Genomic DNA, 19,899 nt, shown 5'->3' with positions numbered 1-19,899 from the left:
GAAACAGCTTTAAAAACAGACGTGCCCTTATTTTGTGGGGAAAAACACGCTTTTAATCAAGGGCCGTAACAATCGCGATTCTCTTCTGAAAATCCTGCTTGAGAAGGAGTGGCTTTCTCAACAACTGTTTATATTTAAGTGCATCTGATATTTAACTTGAGGCTCATCTGATGCATAGAAGCTGCCCAATGTAGCCATGCATCCCTAGAATCTAAGGCATCTCTCCCAGTGTGATAGCCTGGGATTCGGACTCAGAGGCTGAACCTGAGGAATCCCAGCCTGCACAGGAGTCCCCACCTCCAGAACCAGCTGAGCCGGGGCTGGGGCTTGAGCCTGAAGGGTCCTCACCTGTGCTGGATCCTCAGGTGCAGGCACCAGCTGAGTCTGCTCTGGCTCCTGAGGTGATGGAGGACCCATTCCCTGCAGGTGCTCCACTCTCAGCCCCGTCAGGGGAAGCTGAGGTTGCCTCTGGGTCCGGTAACCCTCCAGCTTCTCCTGAGCTGCAGAGGCTCAGGGCAGAGAGGCGGAGGGAACTAAGTTCCTGCAGGAGGAGTGCTCGCCTCCAGGCCAGGAGAGGTGAGTCACCTGAGGATTGGGGCCGCCCTGTGCCTCGGGGCAGATAAAAGCCAGCCAGCCTCAGTCCCAGGTTGCGGGAGAAACATTGTTGGTTGTCAGTTCCTGCCTGAACCCTGTCCTGCTCTCCTGCCAGAGCTCCTGACCTCACCCGACTACTTGCCCTGCATCCAGCTTCAACCTTTACGGACTGTCTCCATACTGCACCTTCGACCTTGGACTGGACTCGGACCTCGCCTCTTGGTTAGCCCACGGGACCAGCACACCCAGCCAGCCTTCAGCCAGCCTGCCCAAGATGGAGCCCAGTCTTTCTTCTTCCTTCTTCTTCCCAGAACCCCCTGCTAAAAACTCTCTCTTCCTGTCACTTCAAACGCATACCCCATCACCTTGCCAACATCTGTCTCCCCATCAACCCCTTTTGTCATGTTAACAGAAGACAAGCCAGGCTGGTTTGCAGAAGCCAGCCCAAGGATTCCTTGTCTGGCGCAGTCCTGCAGCTTGTACTTCCATCAATATCCCAACCAATCAAAATCTTACCATTTATTAATTTCTAGGGTTTAGAGGGGTCCTCCCCAATCTATGTATCAACAGAATATTTGCTGATTTTAATACAGCCATGGTCAATCTGTGCAACTTTGTCTTTTTTAAAAAAAATAATTTTTATTGATTTTAACACATAAATTATAAAATGTACCACAAGGATCTATGTTAACTGTAGCATACTCACCGTGAGGCCGTATCTGGGAATGCTGAAATATTTCAACCAGTTCAGCCAACCCATGACGGTGGGAAGGTTCACCAGTAAGCCAGAAAATATCTGGAATGTGGAGAGAGAGAAACAGTGCAGATAAATTCACTATTTAAAGAATTAGGCCCGAGGCAACTACCCATCGTAACACTCCCGCCCATTCAGCAACAACTCCTTTTATTGCATGAACTGCGGCGGGATTGCGGGAGGTCAGGATTTGGGATTGAACTTTCCAAAATATGGAACTGCAAAAAAGGCAGCCATGGTTGTAGTAGAGCTGATCTAATTGGAGCAAGAGGTCACCAACTCCAGGAACACACTCTGGCGCTGTTCCCGGACTAGGTCTGTGCGTGTTTGTGGTCAGGATATAAGATAAGGCACAGACGTGTCTTCCCTGTTCTACTGGTACAGTCAAGGCCATCCTTGCTGTCACAAACTGATAAAGGAGAGGGCTCTGAGCACTTGTTTATACAGCTGGGTTTTGGCTCAAGAGCTCAAGTTAAAGCATTTTAGCTAAGGAAAAATAGGGATTTTGGTGCAGTTTCAAACTACCTGCACAGTCAGTTTTGGGTTTGGGAAACCCATTCCTGCAGCATGACACATGCAAGACTCACCAGCATGAAGACAAAGCAGATGGTGATAAGTAAGTTGGCAATGGCTACTACATCCATCCCTGCGGAGATTGCGAGGGCCATTGAGGTGGATGTGTAGCACAACAGCACAAGAGTCAGCATGAAGAAGAAGAATCGGCCCGCATCAGCCTGGTAGCCTGAAAACAGGAAGAGGATAGGTGCAATGAACAATCAAATCACGAAGTAGAAAACTGGAAAGGACATTTCTAAAAACAAACAAACCCAGAAGCTTTCATTTTGGGAATTATAGGGACAGAACTACCCAAACTGTACAGAAACTTATTAATGTATGCTACTACAGCGGCCAGTGGGATGTGGGTGGCGCTGTGGGTTAAACCACAGAGCCTCGGACTTGCCGATCAGAAGATCGGCGGTTCGAATCCCGGCGACGGGGTGAGCACCCATTGCTCGGTCCCTGCTCCTGCCAACCTAGCAGTTCAAAAGCACCTCAAAGTGCAAGTAGATAAATAGGTACGCTCCGGTGGGAAGGTAAACAGCATTTCCGTGCACTGCTCTGGTTCACCAGAAGCGGCTTAGTCATGCTGGCCACATGACCCGGAAGCTGTACGCCGGCTCCCTCGGCCAATAAAGCGAGATGAGTGCCGCAACCCCAGAGTCGGTCACGACTGGACCTAATGGTCAGGGGTCCCTTTACCTTTTTTACTACAGCGGCAAGAATGTTACTTGTCCAAAAATGGAAAGAAGAAGAAGAAGTCCCAGCAAAAGAAGAATGGATACAAAAACTGATGGAATATGGGGAAATGGCGAAAGTTACTGGAAAAATAAGAAATTAAGATAACAAACTTTTTATAAAAGAATGGAACTGGTTAACAGCGCAGGCCTGGGGTAAGGCCTCTGAGGCATATGAAGAGTCCCACCAAGGAAGGATGAGGTTGACATGTTCGTTGGTATGACAGCGTACAAAAATACAGATTATTATTTACCAATCATCCAGTAGCTTATACATGAAAATATGATTGCAGGCATGGTCCTCATGGGTAGCAGGTCTCCAAGCATCAGGGCAAGGAAATATGCAGAGACTCTGTAATAACCGCTGGTATACTGGTGGCTGTGAGGACAGGAAAGAATATGGCTTACTGGAAAGGCACACACATGATAAGAGAAATTTAAGGACTTGCTAATTAGGAAAATACTTTGGCCACCTCATGAGAAGAGAAGACTGCCTGGAAAAGACCCTGATGTTGGGAAAGATGGAGGGCACAAGGAGAAGGGGACGACAGAGGACGAGGTGGTTGGACAGTGTTCTTGAAGCTACCAGCATGAGTTTGACCAAACTGCGGGAGGCAGTGAAAGACAGGAGGGCCTGGCGTGCTCTGGCCCAGGGGTTCACGAAGAGTCGGACACGACTAAACGACTAAACAACAGCAAAATTAGGAGAAGAGAAAGGAACCATTTCATAGAATCATAGAAGTTGGAACGGAGGTCCAACAGAGTTGGATCATTGAATCCGACCAAGGGTCATTGAGTCCAACCGCCTGCAATGCAGGAATCTCAACTAAAGCCTAAACTAAAGATGGACATCCAACATCTACTTAAAAACCTCCAGTGAAGGGAGTCTGTTCCACTGTCAAAATTTTATCAGACTCAGAGTTTCACATCTGCCACTGATGCTCTCTCTTGCTTAATAATAATAATAATAATAATTTTTTATTTAACCCCGCCCTCCCCAGCCAAGGCCGGGTTCAGGGCAGCTAACAAGCAATAATAAAAACATTATTAATGAAATATTAATGAAATATATCTCCAGCTCACTTCTAAGAAAAAAATGATTCTCTTCTCTTCAGCTGGAGTTGCAATCCCTCTAGCAATATTAATTACAAAATGTGCGTGTTTATAAATACACGGTCAGGACTCGATCACTTCTAAGGTTTCATTCCTGACTTGGAGCTCAAGGAGACATTCTCAGCATTCCCAAGCAATCTCCCTCATGGAAACCTCACCACTAGACCTGCTCAGCTTTGGTAAGTTTGCGTTCTGATCTTCCAGATAGTTTTCTCAAACTCACGCTAGTGTTGAAATACTGCCCAGAGCTACAGAAATTCCATTTTCATGAGCTAATGGGATTTGCTTCCAAGAAGTCAAGGGCCAATTATCACATCAGGCTTTACCAGATGCGGCTCGGCTCTTTGACGGATTTCCATGCTTTATCAGTGAAGGGTATTCTACTTGCACTGTTCTCACACTGCAGTGGTCCACATGGGATGTGAACTGAGAGTATGTAGTTCACATACTTAGAACTGTTCACTGCTCCCATATGTCTCCAGCTGCAATACAGTGGTACCTCGGTTGTTGAACGGCTTGGCTCCCGAACAAATCGGTTCCTGAACGCCACAAACCTGAAAGTGAGTGTTCCAGTTTGCGAACGTTTTTTGGAAGCCGAACGTCTGACGCGGCTTCTGATTGAGTGCAGGAAGCTCCTGCAGCCAATCGGAAGCCGCGCCTTGGTTTTCGAACTGTTCTGGGAGTTGAACGACTCCTGGAATGGATTAGGTTTGACAACCAAGGTACCACTGTACAGTGGTACCTCGGGTTACAGACGCTTCAGGTTACAGACTCCACTAACCCAGAAATATCACCTCGGGTTAAGAACTTTACTTCAGGATGAGAACAGAAATCGCGTGGCAGCGGTGTGGCGGCAGCGGGAGGCCCCATTAGCTAAAGTGGTACCTCAGGTTAAGAACAGTTTCAGGTTAAGAACGGACCTCCGGAACGAATTAAGTTCTTAACCCGAGGTACCACTATACTGTACTCCCAAAAGGTTGGTTTTTTTACACCCCCTTTTTTATATAAAAAAATGGTCATGCCTGCTTATAAACTTCAACCACACCCATTTTGATATGCAATTTCTGGAGGATTGGCCATGGGTGAGTGCAGCCCTCAGCCGAAATAAGGTTAGCCACTCCTGTGCTTTGAAACTTCCTACTAAAGCATAGAATCATAGAGTATAGAGTTGGAAGGAAATGAATGAATGAACGAATGAATCTTTATTTGCGTCAGCCATCGGCCATAGCAAAAAAACAACAATACAATATACAAAGAATAGAAATAAAAAGTCAATTATATAAAATACATGTTAGGGTTTTGAATCAAGTCAAATAGCGGATCGTACTCTGATTGCCCCAGCTAAAAACCTTGCAACCTTTGCTGTTACCTCCTCATCTTGATGTGCCAAGAGAAAGGACACTGTGGCAGTGGTTGGGCGACCCGGAATGGACAATAAAAGAAGGGTGATAATCTCATTCCTCAAGTCTTTATAAAGAGGGCAAGCCGGAAGGGCATGCGCCACCGATTCGGTGCTGCCATCTCCACAGGGACATAAGCGTTTTTCGTGTGGAATCTGTTGGAATCATCCCTCAAATACAGCCGAGGGCAATACAAAGTGGCTGGGGAAGCCCAGCGAGATGGGCGGGGTATAAATAATAAATTATTATTATTATATTATTATTACATTCAATCTTGTGAGAGTAAAAGAGAGTTGAAAGGGACCCTGAGGGTCATCTCATCCAAGCCCCTGCAAATGCAGGCATCTCAACATAAAGCATTAGATGTCAGGGAAAGGGGTGAATCACCAGTTCTGTTGAATAGCATGGTGAATTGTCACTTCCGTTGCTACCCCCAACAGAAGCCTTGTTTCCTGTCCTGGTGTTTCCTGAGTCTCAGGCGAAATGAGAGTACAGTCATACCTCGGGTTACAGCTGCTTCAGGTTGCGTTTTTTTGGGCTATGGAGCGCTGAAACCTGGAAGTACCGGAATGGGTTACTTCCGGGTTTCGGGGGTCACGCATGCATCTGTGATAGATGGCTATCCAGCCTCTGCTTCTAAACCTCCAAGGAAGGAGAGTTCACAACCTCCCGAGGGAGAGAGACCATTCCACTATTGAACAACTCTTATTGTCAGGAAGTTCTTCCTGATGTTTAGTTGGGATCTCCTTTCTTGTAACTTGAAGCCATGGGTTCTGGTCCCACTCTCCAGGGCAGGAGAAAACAAGCTTGTTCCCTTCTCCATGTGACAGCCCTTCAGATACTTGAAGATGTCTATCATATCTCCGCTCAGTCTCCTTCACCCTCATCTTCTCCCCTGCCCTCCCAGGGTGCCCAGCACCCATGCCGCATGGCCCCCAACGCAACTTCTGGTGCCTCGTGAAACACCAAAAGTCACGTCGGAGGCACACGGCAGAGCGGAAATACAGGGCAAACAACATGCTGTATTGAATGAATACAGAGTGTAGTACAGTGGTACCTCGGGTTAAGTACTTAATTCGTTCCGGAGGTCCGTACTTAACCTGAAACTGTTCTTAACCTGAAGCACCACTTTAGCTAATGGGGCCTCCTCCTGCTGCCGCACCGCCGGAGCACAATTTCTGTTCTCATCCTGAAGCAAAGTTCCTAACCTGAAGCACTATTTCTGGGTTAGCGGAGTCTGTAACCTGAAGCGTATGCAACCTGAAGTGTATGTAACCCGAGGTACCACTGTACAGTCATACCTTGGGTTACAGCTGCTTCAGGTTGCGTTTTTTTGGGTTATGGACCGCCAAAACCTGGAAGTACCAGAATGGGTTACTTCCGGGTTTCGGGGGTCACGCATACGCAGAAGTGCTAAGTTGTGCTTTGCGCATGCGCAGAAGCGCCAAATCGCAACCTGCACATGTGCAGATGTGCCACTGGGGGTTGTGGACGCTCTGGGTTGCAAACACGCATCCCGCACAGATCACGTTCGCAACCCGAGCGTCCCCTGTACCCCTAAACATTTTTTAAAGGAAAAAAAGCACTGGGAAGGAGCACACTCTGAAGGGATACAGCCCACAGATTTACCACCTCATTGCGAACTAGGCCTAGGGCAGGAGTCAGCAACCCATGGGGTCGTTTAACCGGCCCATGGACCCCCGCGGCCCGCTTGGCCGGCTCCCGTGCATCGTGCTAAACCGGCCCGGAGCAGAGCAGGGACCGCCTTCCGCAATGCTGGCTGGCTTCCCATTGGCTGCAGGAAGCTCCTGCAGCCAATGGGAAGCTGCGCACGCCTCCTCTGTGCTGGAAGGAGCGCCAGAAATAGCGTTTGCGCACTCACACACACACTACTGCCCACAGCGGCGTCTGCGGGACCATGAGCTACCCCAAGCCACAAAAACTTTGCCGATCCCTGGCCTAGGGTTTTGCATTATCCCAGGCACTAGAAATAATAAAAAAGGAACTTATTTCAAGGAAACGGGATAGCTCAGTTGGTTAGAGCACGGTGCTGATAGTGCCAAAGCTGCAGGTTCAATCCCCATATGGGACAGCTGGATTCAGGGGGTCAGACTAGACGATCCCCAGGGTCCCTTCCAACGTTACAATTCTATCAAATCTATGCTTCCAGGTGTCATAAGAAAGCTGCAGAAATAGTGCAGGATAGTAGGCACCCTGGAAATGATCTATTTCAGCTTCTGCCTTCTGGAAGAAGGTACAGGGTTATAAAGACTAGGACTAGCCGTCTGAGAAAGTTTTTATCCAAATGTGATTTTGGTTTTAAACGCAGTGTAAGGTAGTCTCTGTGGGAGTATATTGTATTTCATTATGGGGTATCAGAGTTTTTAATTATGGGGTTAACCAGGCTGGGATAGTTGGGATAGCAGGCTTGTGGGTTTTTGAATGTCTGATGTAGATTTTTTTCCATTTCGTTGTTCTGTATGGGACAACGACAATAAAGATTATCGTATCGTATCAACCAGCCCCTCTTTTCCACTAACAAATCCATCTGCCCTTCCGTACCTCCCCATTTCCTTAGAGGAGGTTTGATACTTACACAAACAACTTCTTATCCCTGATAAACAGCTCGATGGCCGACACACTGGAGAAGCACTGGTTTGTGGTTACGAAAAACAAAGATCCAACTCTGAAAGAAGGAACCAAAAGTCAAGCAACTACCTTCATTAACCGCTTCGGAAGCTTTCTTCCGGATCTTTCTTTCAGGATCACTGTACCCTGTCTATGGTAGGAACACATATTGTTTCTTATGCAGGCAAGACACCATGGTTTTCTGCTGTTAAACTGACATGGCTCTTGACCTTAGATTAGGGTACGTTAGAGCATCTTTTCAAGAACTGCTCATAGGTCATATGGCTGTGTTTGTTTCAACTCCAAAAATAATTTAAAAAAGGAAATTAATTTTGCAAACCATTAGCCGGGAGGGAGGGAACGACTTCCCTTTCTCCTGGCTAAAGGTTTACAAAATTAATTTTTGCATCTTTGCATTTTACTTCCTTTCATATTCTTGTTATGCCATTACCTAAAATGGCTCAGTTGAGCCAAAGTGATTATATATGAGCCAATTATATATGAGCCAATTACCGTATTTTTCTCTCTATAAGATGCACCAGACCACAAGACGCACCTAGTTTTTGGAGGAGGAAAACAAGAAAAAAAATATTCTGAATCTCAGAAGCCAGAACAGCAAGAGGGATCACTGCGCAGTGAAAGCAACAATCCCTCTTGCTGTTCTGGCTTCTGGGATAGCTGCGCAGCCTGCATTCGCTCCATAAGATGCACACACATTTCCCCTTACTTTTTAGGAGGGAAAAAGTGAGTCCTACAGAGCAAAAAATACGTTATATATGAGCCAATGCGATTATATGTAAAACTAACAAAAGTTATTTAAAAAATAATAATGATATGATGGAAAATAAACCTCGAGAAAAGCATCAGGGATTACCGGTTTTGAATGCCGCTTTGATCAAGTTTTACACCAAAGAAAATGGCCCCCACGATCAGTGCCAGGACAACTGTCACAAGGACCTGGAATGTGGGAAAGGAAAAAGAAAGAGATTAATTCTGTACCCGTCCACTGGCACAGCAACAGAATGCAATGGTCAAAGGGTATCTGACCATCCTGAACAAACAAACAAGGAAGGCAAAGATATCCACAGGCTCGGAATTAGTTCAGGGTGCTTTCAGATAACACATTTACAGGGGTGAACGAAGGCGTCGTGACACTGGGGGCGAGGCGTCGCTACGTAGGGAGCATGTGAGGCGTTGCTACGTACGACGCATGCATCATCATTATTATTATTATTATTATTATTATTATTATTATTATTATTATTATTATTTACCCTGCCTATCTGGCTGGCTTGCCCCAGCGACTCTGAGCAGCTTCCAACATACTGTATATAAAAACATAATAGTGTTTTTATATATGTGAAGAAGTGTGCATGCACACGAAAGCTCATACCAATAACAAACTTACAGTAGTGCCTCACAAGACGAAATTAATCCGTTCCGCGAATCTCTTCGTCTTGCGGTTTTTTCGTCTTGCGAAGCACGGCTATTAGCGGCTTAGCGGCTATTAGCGGCTTAGCGGCTATTAACGGCTTAGTGGCTTAGCGGCTATTAACGGCTTAGCGGCTTTAAGAAAAACGAAACAAACTTGCAAGAACTCGCAAGACGTTTCGTCTTGCGAAGCAAGCCCATAGGGAAATTCTTCTTGCGGAACGACTCAAAAAAACGGAAAACCCTTTCGTCTAGCGAGTTTTTCGTCTTGCGAGGCATTCGTCTTGCGGGGCACCACTGTAGTTGGTCTCTAAGGTGCTACTGGAAGGATTTTTTATATATATAATAAAACATTAAACATTTAAAAACTTCTCTCTACAGGGCTGCCTTCAGATGTCTTCTGAAGGCTGTAGAGTTACTTATCTCCTTGGCTTGGGGGTCGCATAACTCCATACTCTCCAATAAAAATAAGAACGTCCTACCATACCCTCCAACATTCCTCTGGTGAAAATAGGGACGTCCTAAGGAAAAGCGGGACATTCCGGGATCAAATCAGAAACCGTGAGGGCTTCTGCAAATCCGGGACTATCCCTGGAAAATAGGGACACTTGGAGGGACTGTGAAGCCAGCTGAGCCCAGTGAAGGTTTATGGTTTTTAGACTAGGACCTCCAGCCAAAAGCACCCTGCTACGATATGCTTCTGGATGCACCAGACATTCTCACTTGAGGGTCCACAATAGCAGACGGTTCTGCTCCTTACTTGCGCCACAGAAGCTTGGGGGTTTCGGATGAGGTTTTTGAGGGAGCGCTGAGATACCCAGTAGAGCTGAGTGAGGAAGCCGTTGGCATAGGTCACTTGATTCATGAGCCTCGGCTTCTTCTGAGGGATTCCGTGGAGATTTTCATATTTCTTCAGCTGCTCCATCATGCTCTCGTACTGGGAGGAGCTGAGGTATTTCTCGTGCAAGGAATCCACCAGTGTCTTCTCCACGCCTTCCTCTTCCATGCCATTTTCATTACTGGTTTCTGGGGGAAAACCAAAAAGGGACCCCACGACCCGTTTTTTAAAGGTAAAGGTAAAGGGACCCATGACCGTTAGGTCCAGTTGCGGACGACTCTGGGGCTGCGCGCTCATCTCGCTCTATAGGCCGAGGGAGCCAGTGTTTGTCCGCAAACAGCTTCCGGGTCATGTGGCCTGCATGACTAAGCCGTTTCTGGTGAACCAGAGCAGCGCAAGGAAACGCTGTTTACCTTCCCGCCACAGTGGTACCTATTTATCTACTTGCACTTTGATGTGCTTTCGAACTGCTAGGTAGGCAGGAGCAGGGACCAAACAACGGGAGCTCACTCCGTCATGGGAATTTGAGCCACTGACCTTCTGATCGGCAAGCCCTAGGCTCTGTGGTTTAAACCACAGCGCCACCTGCGTCTCCCTCGTTTTTTAGGACTATATAATAGAATGCTTTTCAGAAATATAGTACAGTGGACCCTCTGTTTACTTTAGTCTCGGGTAATGTAAACTTCGGGTTGCGAAAGCAGCAAACCCACCAGAACAGATCTCGTTCACAACCGGAGGTACCACTGTACTAGATCCCCAGTGGTGATCAAGAACCTTCCCCGATGTCAGCTTCTTACCCATGTGCTCCTGATCGTCGGTCTTCTTCACTTTCTGACCGCATTTGCTTGCAGCTACAGCTGTGGAGTCACCATTGATCACGTCCAGGAAGAAGTCAGCTGGGTTATTAAAAGGCTCACACTCATATCCTGTAAAGAGAGAAAGAGAGTAAGTGTTGGAGATGTAATGAGACTGAGGGTACGTTCCTTCATATGTGGTGGACCTGTAAAAGGTTAAAGGAGTACAGTCGTACCTCGGAAGTCGAACAGAATCCGTTCTGGAAGTCCGTTCGACTTCCAAAACATCTGGAAACCAAAGCGCAGCTTCTGATTGGCTGCAGGAAGCTCCTGCAGCCAATCGGAAGCCGCGGAAGGCCCTTTGGACGTTCGGCTTCCAAAAACGGTTTGCAAACCGGGACAGTGACTTCCGGGTTTGCGGCGATTGGGAGCCAGAACGTTCGAGAGCTAAGCTGTTTGAAAACCAAGGTAAGACTATATTGGGAAATAATTCATAATGAATGGGGGGAAATGATTTAAAGTACTTTAAAAAACAAACAAACCAGAGTTCTTTTTGTTGGGAATAACTCAGATGGAAATTCCCATGTGTCAGAAAAGGTAGTTTATGTATGCCACTATCACGGCTCGTGTTTTGTTAGCCCTAAAATGGAAAACGAGTGAAGTCCCAACTAAGGAAGATTGGCAACTTAAACTGGTGGAATATGCGCAGCTTGCGGACCTAACATATAGAATAAGAGAACAAGAACAACATACGTTTAAAGGAAAATGTTTATTGAATATAGGGAGGAAAATTGTGTTTATCTGAAAACGTAGGCAGCATTAAGATGAATTCAACAGTGTAAATAAGTTTTGATGGATGTAATAATGGAATACTGGATGTTTTAGTTTATGTTAAATATGCATGGATTTATGTTGTGCAAAATGAACCATGGAAAGAGAGGGAGGCAAGTCATTGATATTTTAAGGTTGTTTAAGTGAACATTCTAAAATGTAAAACAGAAATTTAATTTAAAAATTAGACTCAAAAAAGAGAGCGAGGCAGGGAGAGAACTGTTTTAAGATGTCTAACTAGCTCAAATAGTTAAATGTTCTAAAAATATCATAGTTTATTAATTGCTGCTCATCCCCAGGCATTTCCAGAGGGTATTTTGTCTCTTTGGAGTAGTAATCAAATTTTAATTTTTAGGGGTGGTAGTGGGTTAAAAAAAAAATCTTCCTTTGATTGGGCGTAATGTATGGCAATATTTAAACTTCAGTGACAAAATCCGAACATACGCAAAGTGGACATCCAAATGGCTGAACATTTTTAATTAACTTTTAAATTTTAAGTTTATGAGTCATGGGAGGGAGGCATGGAGATTGTTTGTATGAACTTAGCAGTACTTAGCTTATTTTCTTTTAGTTGCTATTTTGTTAATGTTGTTGTTATTGTTTTACAGATTATAAATGCCATGTTGATTTGTTTTGCTGTAGTTGTGATGTTTAGCTTATTTTTTTCAGTTGCTGTTTTGTTAATAGTGTCTGATAGATGGTTTTATTGATGATTTGCTAATTATTTTATATGATTTATCCTGCATTTGTGATCATGGAATCATAGAATGATAGAGTTGGATGGGACCACGAGGATCATCTAGTCCATTGGTAGGCAAACTAAGGCCCAGGGGCTGGATCTGACCCAATCGCCTTCTAAATCAGTCCTGTGGACGGTCCGGGAATCAGCGTGTTTTTACATGAGTAGAATGTGTCCTTTTATTTAAAATGCATCTCTGGGTTATTTGTGGGGCCTGCCTGGTGTTTTTACATGAGTAGAAGGTGTGCTTTTATTTAAAATGCTCTCTGGGTTATTCGTGGGGCATAGGACTTCGTTCATTTTCTTCTTCTTCAAAATACAGTCCGCCCCCCCCCCCAAGGTCTGAGGGACAGGGAAAGTTTGCTGACCCCTGATCTAGTCCAACCCTCTGCAATGAAGGAATCCTTCACCCAACATGGGACATGGAACCCACAATCCTGAGATTAAGAGTCTCATGCTCTACCTATTATGTTGTTATTTATTGTGGATAAGCTGCTTTGAGATTCATTTGAAGGAAAAGCAGCAGTGGAAAACAAGAAATCAATCAATCAATCAATCAATCAATCAATCAATCAAGTCAGTTATGTCAAATAAAACCTTTTGTGGAATTTGTACTTCCCCACTGCTAGCACCTACCATATTTTTGCTCTATAAGACTCACTTTTTCCCTCCTAAAAAGTAAGGGGAAATGTGTGTGCGTCTTATGGAGCGAATGCAGGTTGCGCAGCTATCCCAGAAGCCAGAACAGCAAGAGGGATTGCTGCTTTCACTGCGCAGTGATCCCTCTTGCTGTTCTGGCTTCTGAGATTCAGAATATTTTTTTTCTTGTTTTCCTCCTCCAAAAACTAGGTCCGTCTTGTGGTCTGGTGCGTCTTATAGAGCAAAAAATATGGTGTTTTACCTCGATGGGAGTGGTCTTTCCCCAACAACACAGGTGACGACGTGAGTCACCACAGCTGCGTTCCAGAGCACATTTATGTAACAAATGAGATGTCTAAGCAAATTGGTTTTAAACACAGGTATGAACGAGACTAACACCAAATGTTTCCCTTGTTACCTGCCCCGGAACCTTGGAGTAAACGACAGGTAATAAATTGTAGTTCTAATAATGAATGAATAAATAAAAACTGTTACTCAGAGCTGAGAAACAATGCCACAACTCTTAAGCCCCAGACCTGTATCCTGGAAACACAACTTCTTTACTTAAGACTGGAATAGGGAGTTGTCTTCAACCCATATAAACCACACCTTAACACACAAGTGAGGCTCGATATCTAAGTGTGCTATGGAAGCTGGCGTGTGTATGCCTCTTTTCCCATGATTATTTATCCTGTGATAGGATTTTTGAGGTCTTAGATATATGTTAAATGTTCATAAGTGTACCAACCAAGCACGTACATAGATCAGCACAGGAAGACCGACCTGAAACCATTTTTGATTCCCAAACTGACCAAATGTTTTCTATGCAAGGTCAAAGGAAAATGGAAAAGCCTCTCCATTTGTCTCCCCACAAATCCTGTCTCAAGGGCACATTTAAGATATGAATAGGGTGTGAACCTGTGACCTGGCTCAGGAACTAAGTATTTATCATTACAAAAGACTGGCCAGGCTCCCCAGGCAATCCAATCAAGTGACCATTAAACAGGTAACCTGTCAGACGAGATAAACAGATTTCTGCTGTAGATAAACAACTTTCTTTCTGTGATGTAGGTATGATGTATGGAGGGGTGGTCTTGAGCTCCAGGGCAGGGAATTAAAAATGTCTATATAAGGGTTGATGGAGGAGGCTCTTGAGAGTCCCATGGACTGCAAGAAGATCAAACCAATCCATTCTGATGGAAATCAGCCCTGAGTGCTCACTGGAAGGACAGATCCTGAAGCTGAGACTCCAATACTTTGGCAGGAGCAGGGACCGAGCAACGGGAGCTCACCCCGTCGCGGGGATTCAAACCGGCGACCTTCTGATCGGCAAGTCCTAGGCTCTGTGGTTTAGACCACAGCACCACTCGCGTCCCTCTAATTGTTGGGTTAATGAACGGCAAAAAGATCTATATGCATCTTCTCTTTCAATGCAGAGAGCTTGCCTAGACTTCACACAAATTCCCCAGATACAATGCAATATGTTAACCAGGTCCTTCTTTCTTAAGAGCTAAATAGGAGTCAGAGAAGTGGAAGCTACTGCAGATTATGCCCCAATTCAGGTGAAATTGGCACTTTGCAATAAATAAGTGGGTTTTGGGTTGCAACTTGGGCACTCAGTCTCTAAAAGGTTCGCCATCAATGCCCTAGGGGTCCCTTCCAATGCTACAACTCTATGATTCTATGCTTAATTTTGACACCAGAGGAACAAAAGCAAGGTGAAACAATCCTGTACATTTGGATTCAAATTTTGTGTGTGTGTGTTCAGCGCTACAGTGGATGCTTGGGTTGTGAACGTGATCCGTGTGGGATGCACGTTCGCAACCCACAGTGTTCGCAACCCAGAGCCGCGCGTCTGCGCACATGTGGGTTGTGATTCAGCATGTCTGCGCATGCACAAAGCGTGATTTAGCGCTTCTGCACATGCGCAGCCACAGTAACCCATTCCAGTACTTCCGGTTTTCGGCGGTCCGTAACTCAAAAAAGCGCAACCTGAAGCATCTGTAACCCGAGGTATGACTGTACAATGGTACCTCAGGTTACATACGCTTCAGGTTACAGACTCCGCTAACCCAGAAATAGTGCTTCAGGTTAAGAACTTTGCTTCAGGATAAGAACAGAAATCGTGCAGTGGCGGTGCATCAGCAGCAGGAGGCCCCATTAGCTAAACTGGTGCTTCAGGTTAAGAACAGTTTCAGGTTAAGAACAGACCTCCAGAACGAATTAAGTACTTAACCTGAGGTACCACTGTACTAACAACAGAGACGGCAATCCCCAACACAACAGCCTCCTTCCCTGGGGGCAACTCTCACTATGCCTTCATCATAATTTATCCTGTTCACACCTGCAAAGAGATGGAACAGCTATCATGCTCTTTCCCTCCTTCAGGGTTTTTTCGTAGCAAGAAGAAAGACGGAGGAAGCAGTGGCGGGAAGGGAGAGAATGGAAGAATTCCAATTGGCTCGTGCTATTTCCTGGAATCCCCATACAATTATGTAAAGGAGACATGGCAATTGGCCATTAAAAGGCTTGTCTGGAAGTGCCCACAGTTCCTAGTATATAATGAGATGAAGAAAATGTTGAAATATACATTTATAAAGAAACCAGAAGCATTTTTACTGGGCATTGTGGGGAGTGATATAAATAGAAAGGAATGTAAGCTCTTTTTATATGCAATAACAGCAGCAAGAATATTACTGGCCCAAAAATGGAAGCAAGAAGTATTACCGACGATTGAAGAATGGAGGATGAAGTTAATGGACTATGCAGAACTAGATAAACTAACAGGAAGGATTCGAAACCGGCGGGACCAGAAATTCACGGAAGACTGGAGTAAATTTACGGACTATTTGAAAAGTATTTGTGAAGATCAGACGACGTTTGTAGGTTTGCAAGGAGTTTTGTGAGGAGTATTATGGGGAGTATTGCAAAAATGGAGAAGGGGAAGGATGATTTGTTAAGAGATGTAAAGGCAATATAAAGTTAAGAAATGCATAAGAAGTGGTTAAAATGGTGGATCATCAGAGGTGCTGATGGAAGTCTAAAAAGATTGTATTAGTGATAAGTTTTGTGGTACATTTTATAATTTATATGTTAAAATCAATAAAAATTATTTAAAAAGAAAAGAAAAGAGAGAGACAGAGACAGTCTTAGAAGTCTCTCTGCTAGGGTCTCCGAGGTGAATCTTGATCTTGACATGAAATCTGCGTGCCATTGGCAGCTCTCGGTTGTCTTCAAAAGCTTCAGTGAACCCCTTGAGTTTTCTAATCCCTGCTATGGTGAGTTTTGCTGACATTCCCGCGCCTACAAACTCTTATAATAACTGTCGGAATCGCCACTCGGCCAAGCCGATAAGGCCTCATCTTCCTCCGAGCTGAGCCTTTGAAATCGCCTCCGACACGTTTAATGGCCTGAGCCTTTGATAAGGCCTCAAGGACATTCTATCCAGCAGGGTTCGCAGCACAGGGAAGAGACGAGAGCTTTGGCTACATTGTATAGAGTTTTATTTCTTACTATGCAGACAGCTAAGAAATATACAGTGGTGCCCCGCAAGATGAATGTCTAGCAAGACGAAAAACTCGCTAGACGAAAGAGTTTTCCGTTTTTTGAGTCGTTCCGCAAGACAAATTTCCCTATGGGCTTGCTTCACAAGACGAAACGTCTTGTGAGTTCTTGCGAGTTTGTTTCCTTTTTCTTAAAGCCGCTAAGCCGTTAATAGCTGCTAAGCCGCTAAGCCGCTAATAGCCGCTAAGCCGCTAATAGCCGTGCTTCGCAAGACGAAAAAACCGCAAGACGAAGAGACTCGCGGAACGGATTAATTTCGTCTTGCGAGGCACCACTGTACATCCTCTCTCTTCGAAAGCAGAGAGCAATTGAGCAAAGGAACAAAGGAACCAGGAAACCACTAACGTCACATCCCGTCTCCCTTTCCCGTGAGACTGCAAGGTCTCTGGAATGTAAACAGAGTCCTGTGACTCCCAGCAGCTGCCCAGTGAGAAACAGAAACTAACAATAACAAGAGCAAACTTACCAATAGACTGGAAATACCCCAGGGCTTCCTTTGCGGGTCCATGATAGAGTACCTTCCCCAAAGCCAGCAACGTCAAGCTATCGAACAGCTTGAAGATGGAATAGCGAGGTTGGTGGATGGAGAAAATGATGGTTCTGCCTCTTCTGGAGAGCCTAGGATGAAAAGCCGCACCTTTTAAGTTTTAGCCCTCTCAGTGAGGAAGGACGATGGCAAAAATGCAAAAAACCACACAAGTCTGCCCCCAGGCCTTAAATTTACAAACAGGATGCTGCCGCCTTTCTGAAGCTAAGCAAGGTTGGGTTTCTCAATGCCTGGATGGCCAACCACCTAGGGCAGCATCCCCACACTCGACCCTCCAGCTGTTTTGGGACTACAACTCCCATCATCCCTAGATACCCAGCTCTACCTCTCTTTTAAATCAGAACCAGTGAAGGCGGTGAAGGTCCTGTGTGAGTGCCTGGAGGCGGGTTGGAGGATGGATGGCGGCTAACAGATTGAGGTTGAATCCTGACAAGACAGAAGTACTGTTTTTGGGGGACAGGAGGCGGGTGGGTGTGGGGGACTCCCTGGTTCTTGAATGGGGTAACTGTGCCCCTGAAGGACCAGGTGCGCAGCCTGGGAGTCATTTTGGACTCACAGCTGTCCATGGAGGCACAGGTTAATTCTGTGTCCAGGGCGGCTGCCTACCAGCTCCATCTGGTACGCAGGCTGAGACCCTACCTGCCTGCGGACTGTCTTGCCAGAGTGGTGCATGCTCTAGTTATCTCCCGCTTGGACTACTGCAATGCGCTCTACGTGGGGCTACCTTTGAAGGTGACCCGGAAATTGCAATTAATCCAGAATGCGGCAGCTAGACTGGTGACTGGGAGCGGCTGCCGGGACCACATAACACCGGTCCTGAGAGATCTGCATTGGCTCCCAGTACGTTTCTGAGCACAATTCAAAGTGTTGGTGCTGACCTTTAAAGCCCTAAACGGCCTTGGTCCTGTATACCTGAAGGAGCGTCTCCACCCCCATTGTTCAGCCCGGACACTGAGATCCAGCACCGAGGGCCTTCTGGTGGTTCCCTCATTGCGAGAAGTGAGGTTACAGGAACCAGACAGAAGGCCTTCTCCATAGTGGTGCCCGCCCTGTGGAACGCCCTCCCTTCAGATGTGAAGGAAATAAGCAGCTATCTTCTTTTTAAAAGACATCTGAAGGCAGCCCTGTTTAGGGAAGTTTTTAATATTTGATGCTGTATTGTTTTTAACACTTGATTGGAAGCCGCCCAGAGTGGCTGGGGAAACTCAGCCAGATGTGCGGGGTATAAAAAATAAATTATTATTATTATTATGATAACAGGGCCAGTGGTCAGGGATGGTGGGAATTGTTGTCCCAAAACATTTTGAAGGCCGAGTTCAGGGATGCCTAACCTAGAGGACCCTATGTACAGCCCCTTAAGATCACAAGGAAATCCCTGCTGCATGAGACAAGACACCCATCTGGTCCAGAATCCTGTTCTTACTGTGGGCAACCAGGTGTCTATGGGGAGTCCATGACCAGGACCTGAGCACAATCGCTTTCTCTTCTCCAGCAGCTGGTATTCTGACAGTGGAGGTAGAAAATATGCATCATGGCTAGTAGCCACAGATGGCCTTTATCCTCTGTGAATCTGAGGACAATGATGGCAGAAAGGCAGGGTAGAAATAAATATATCATAGAATCATAGAATCATAGAGTTGGAATAGACCACAAGGGCCATCGAGTCCAACCCCCTGCCAAGCAGGAAACAATATATCTGCCAAGCAGGAAACAATATATCTATATATTGGTCCATCATTGCAGACCCTCCAGGTGTCCCTATTTCCCAGAGACAGTCACAGATTTGCAGAAGCCGTCCTGGTGTCCGATTTGATCCCGGAATGCCCTCTTTTCCTTAGGATGTTCCTATTTTCATTGGAGAAATGTCGGAGGGTATGGAGTATGATTCCCCAGGGATTTTTTCCCCAGCTGGGAGTCACCGGAACACAGTTCCGGCACCTCTCAGGTGAGCGCCATTGCCACTCTAAGAGAACACTCTAAGAGAACAGTTCCGGCACCTCTTTTTCTAGAAAAACAGCACTGGGAGTCCCTATTTTCATTGGAAAAATTTTGTAGGGTATGGTAGGACACACACACACACACACACACACACACACACACACACACACATATATATATATATGGCATTGCTATTATTATTATTATTATTATTATTATTATTATTATCACACACACATTCTTTATTATTGCCCAAAGACCCGCAAAAACAATTTTGAAAAATTGTTTCATAATCAAAACTACGGTGGACGCTCGGGTTGCAAACGTGATCTGTGCGGGAGGCATGTTCACAACCTGCAGCACCACGTCCGTGCACACACGGGTTGTGCTTTTGCGCATGCGCAAAGCACGATTTAGCAATTCTGCACATGTGCGACCGCCCAAACCCGGAAGTAACCCGTTCTGGTACTTCCGGGTTTCGGCGGGTCTGTAACCCGAAAAAGCACAACCTGAAGCATCTGTAACCTGAGGTATGACTGTAGAATTATTACAGTGGTACCTCGGGTTACATACGCTTCAGGTTACATACGCTTCAGGTTACAGACTCCGCTAACCCAGAAATAGTGCTTCAGGTTAAGAACTTTGCTTCAGGATGAGAACAGAAATCATGCTACAGCAGCGCGGCAGCAGCAGGAGGCCCCATTAGCTAAAGTGGTGCTTCAGGTTAAGAACAGTTTCAGGTTAAGTACGGACCTCCGGAACGCATTAAGTACTTAACCCGAGGTACCACTGTA

The 19,899-nt window shown here is 45.7% G+C and overlaps 1 protein-coding gene across 1 annotated transcript in view; it reads right to left on the bottom strand.

The window, feature by feature from the left end:
- The window catches only part of LOC114596996 (broad substrate specificity ATP-binding cassette transporter ABCG2-like), a 35,353-nt gene that overhangs the window by 2,772 nt on the left and 12,682 nt on the right, over positions 1 to 19,899 (bottom strand). The window contains exons 7-14 of the mRNA XM_077930692.1: positions 17,087 to 17,238; positions 10,851 to 10,979; positions 9,976 to 10,241; positions 8,659 to 8,741; positions 7,753 to 7,842; positions 2,898 to 3,022; positions 1,936 to 2,090; positions 1,301 to 1,390 (exon numbers count right to left, since the gene is read on the bottom strand). Coding sequence (XP_077786818.1) covers positions 1,301 to 1,390; positions 1,936 to 2,090; positions 2,898 to 3,022; positions 7,753 to 7,842; positions 8,659 to 8,741; positions 9,976 to 10,241; positions 10,851 to 10,979; positions 17,087 to 17,238 — 1,090 coding nt within the window. The remainder of the gene's footprint in view (positions 1 to 1,300; positions 1,391 to 1,935; positions 2,091 to 2,897; positions 3,023 to 7,752; positions 7,843 to 8,658; positions 8,742 to 9,975; positions 10,242 to 10,850; positions 10,980 to 17,086; positions 17,239 to 19,899) is intronic.

Source organism: Podarcis muralis, chromosome 6 (genome assembly GCF_964188315.1).
Source record: "Podarcis muralis chromosome 6, rPodMur119.hap1.1, whole genome shotgun sequence".
Taxonomy (NCBI): Eukaryota; Metazoa; Chordata; class Lepidosauria; order Squamata; family Lacertidae; genus Podarcis; species Podarcis muralis.
Note: the sequence above shows the minus strand (reverse complement) of the source record. Positions and strands in the feature narration are given on the sequence as shown.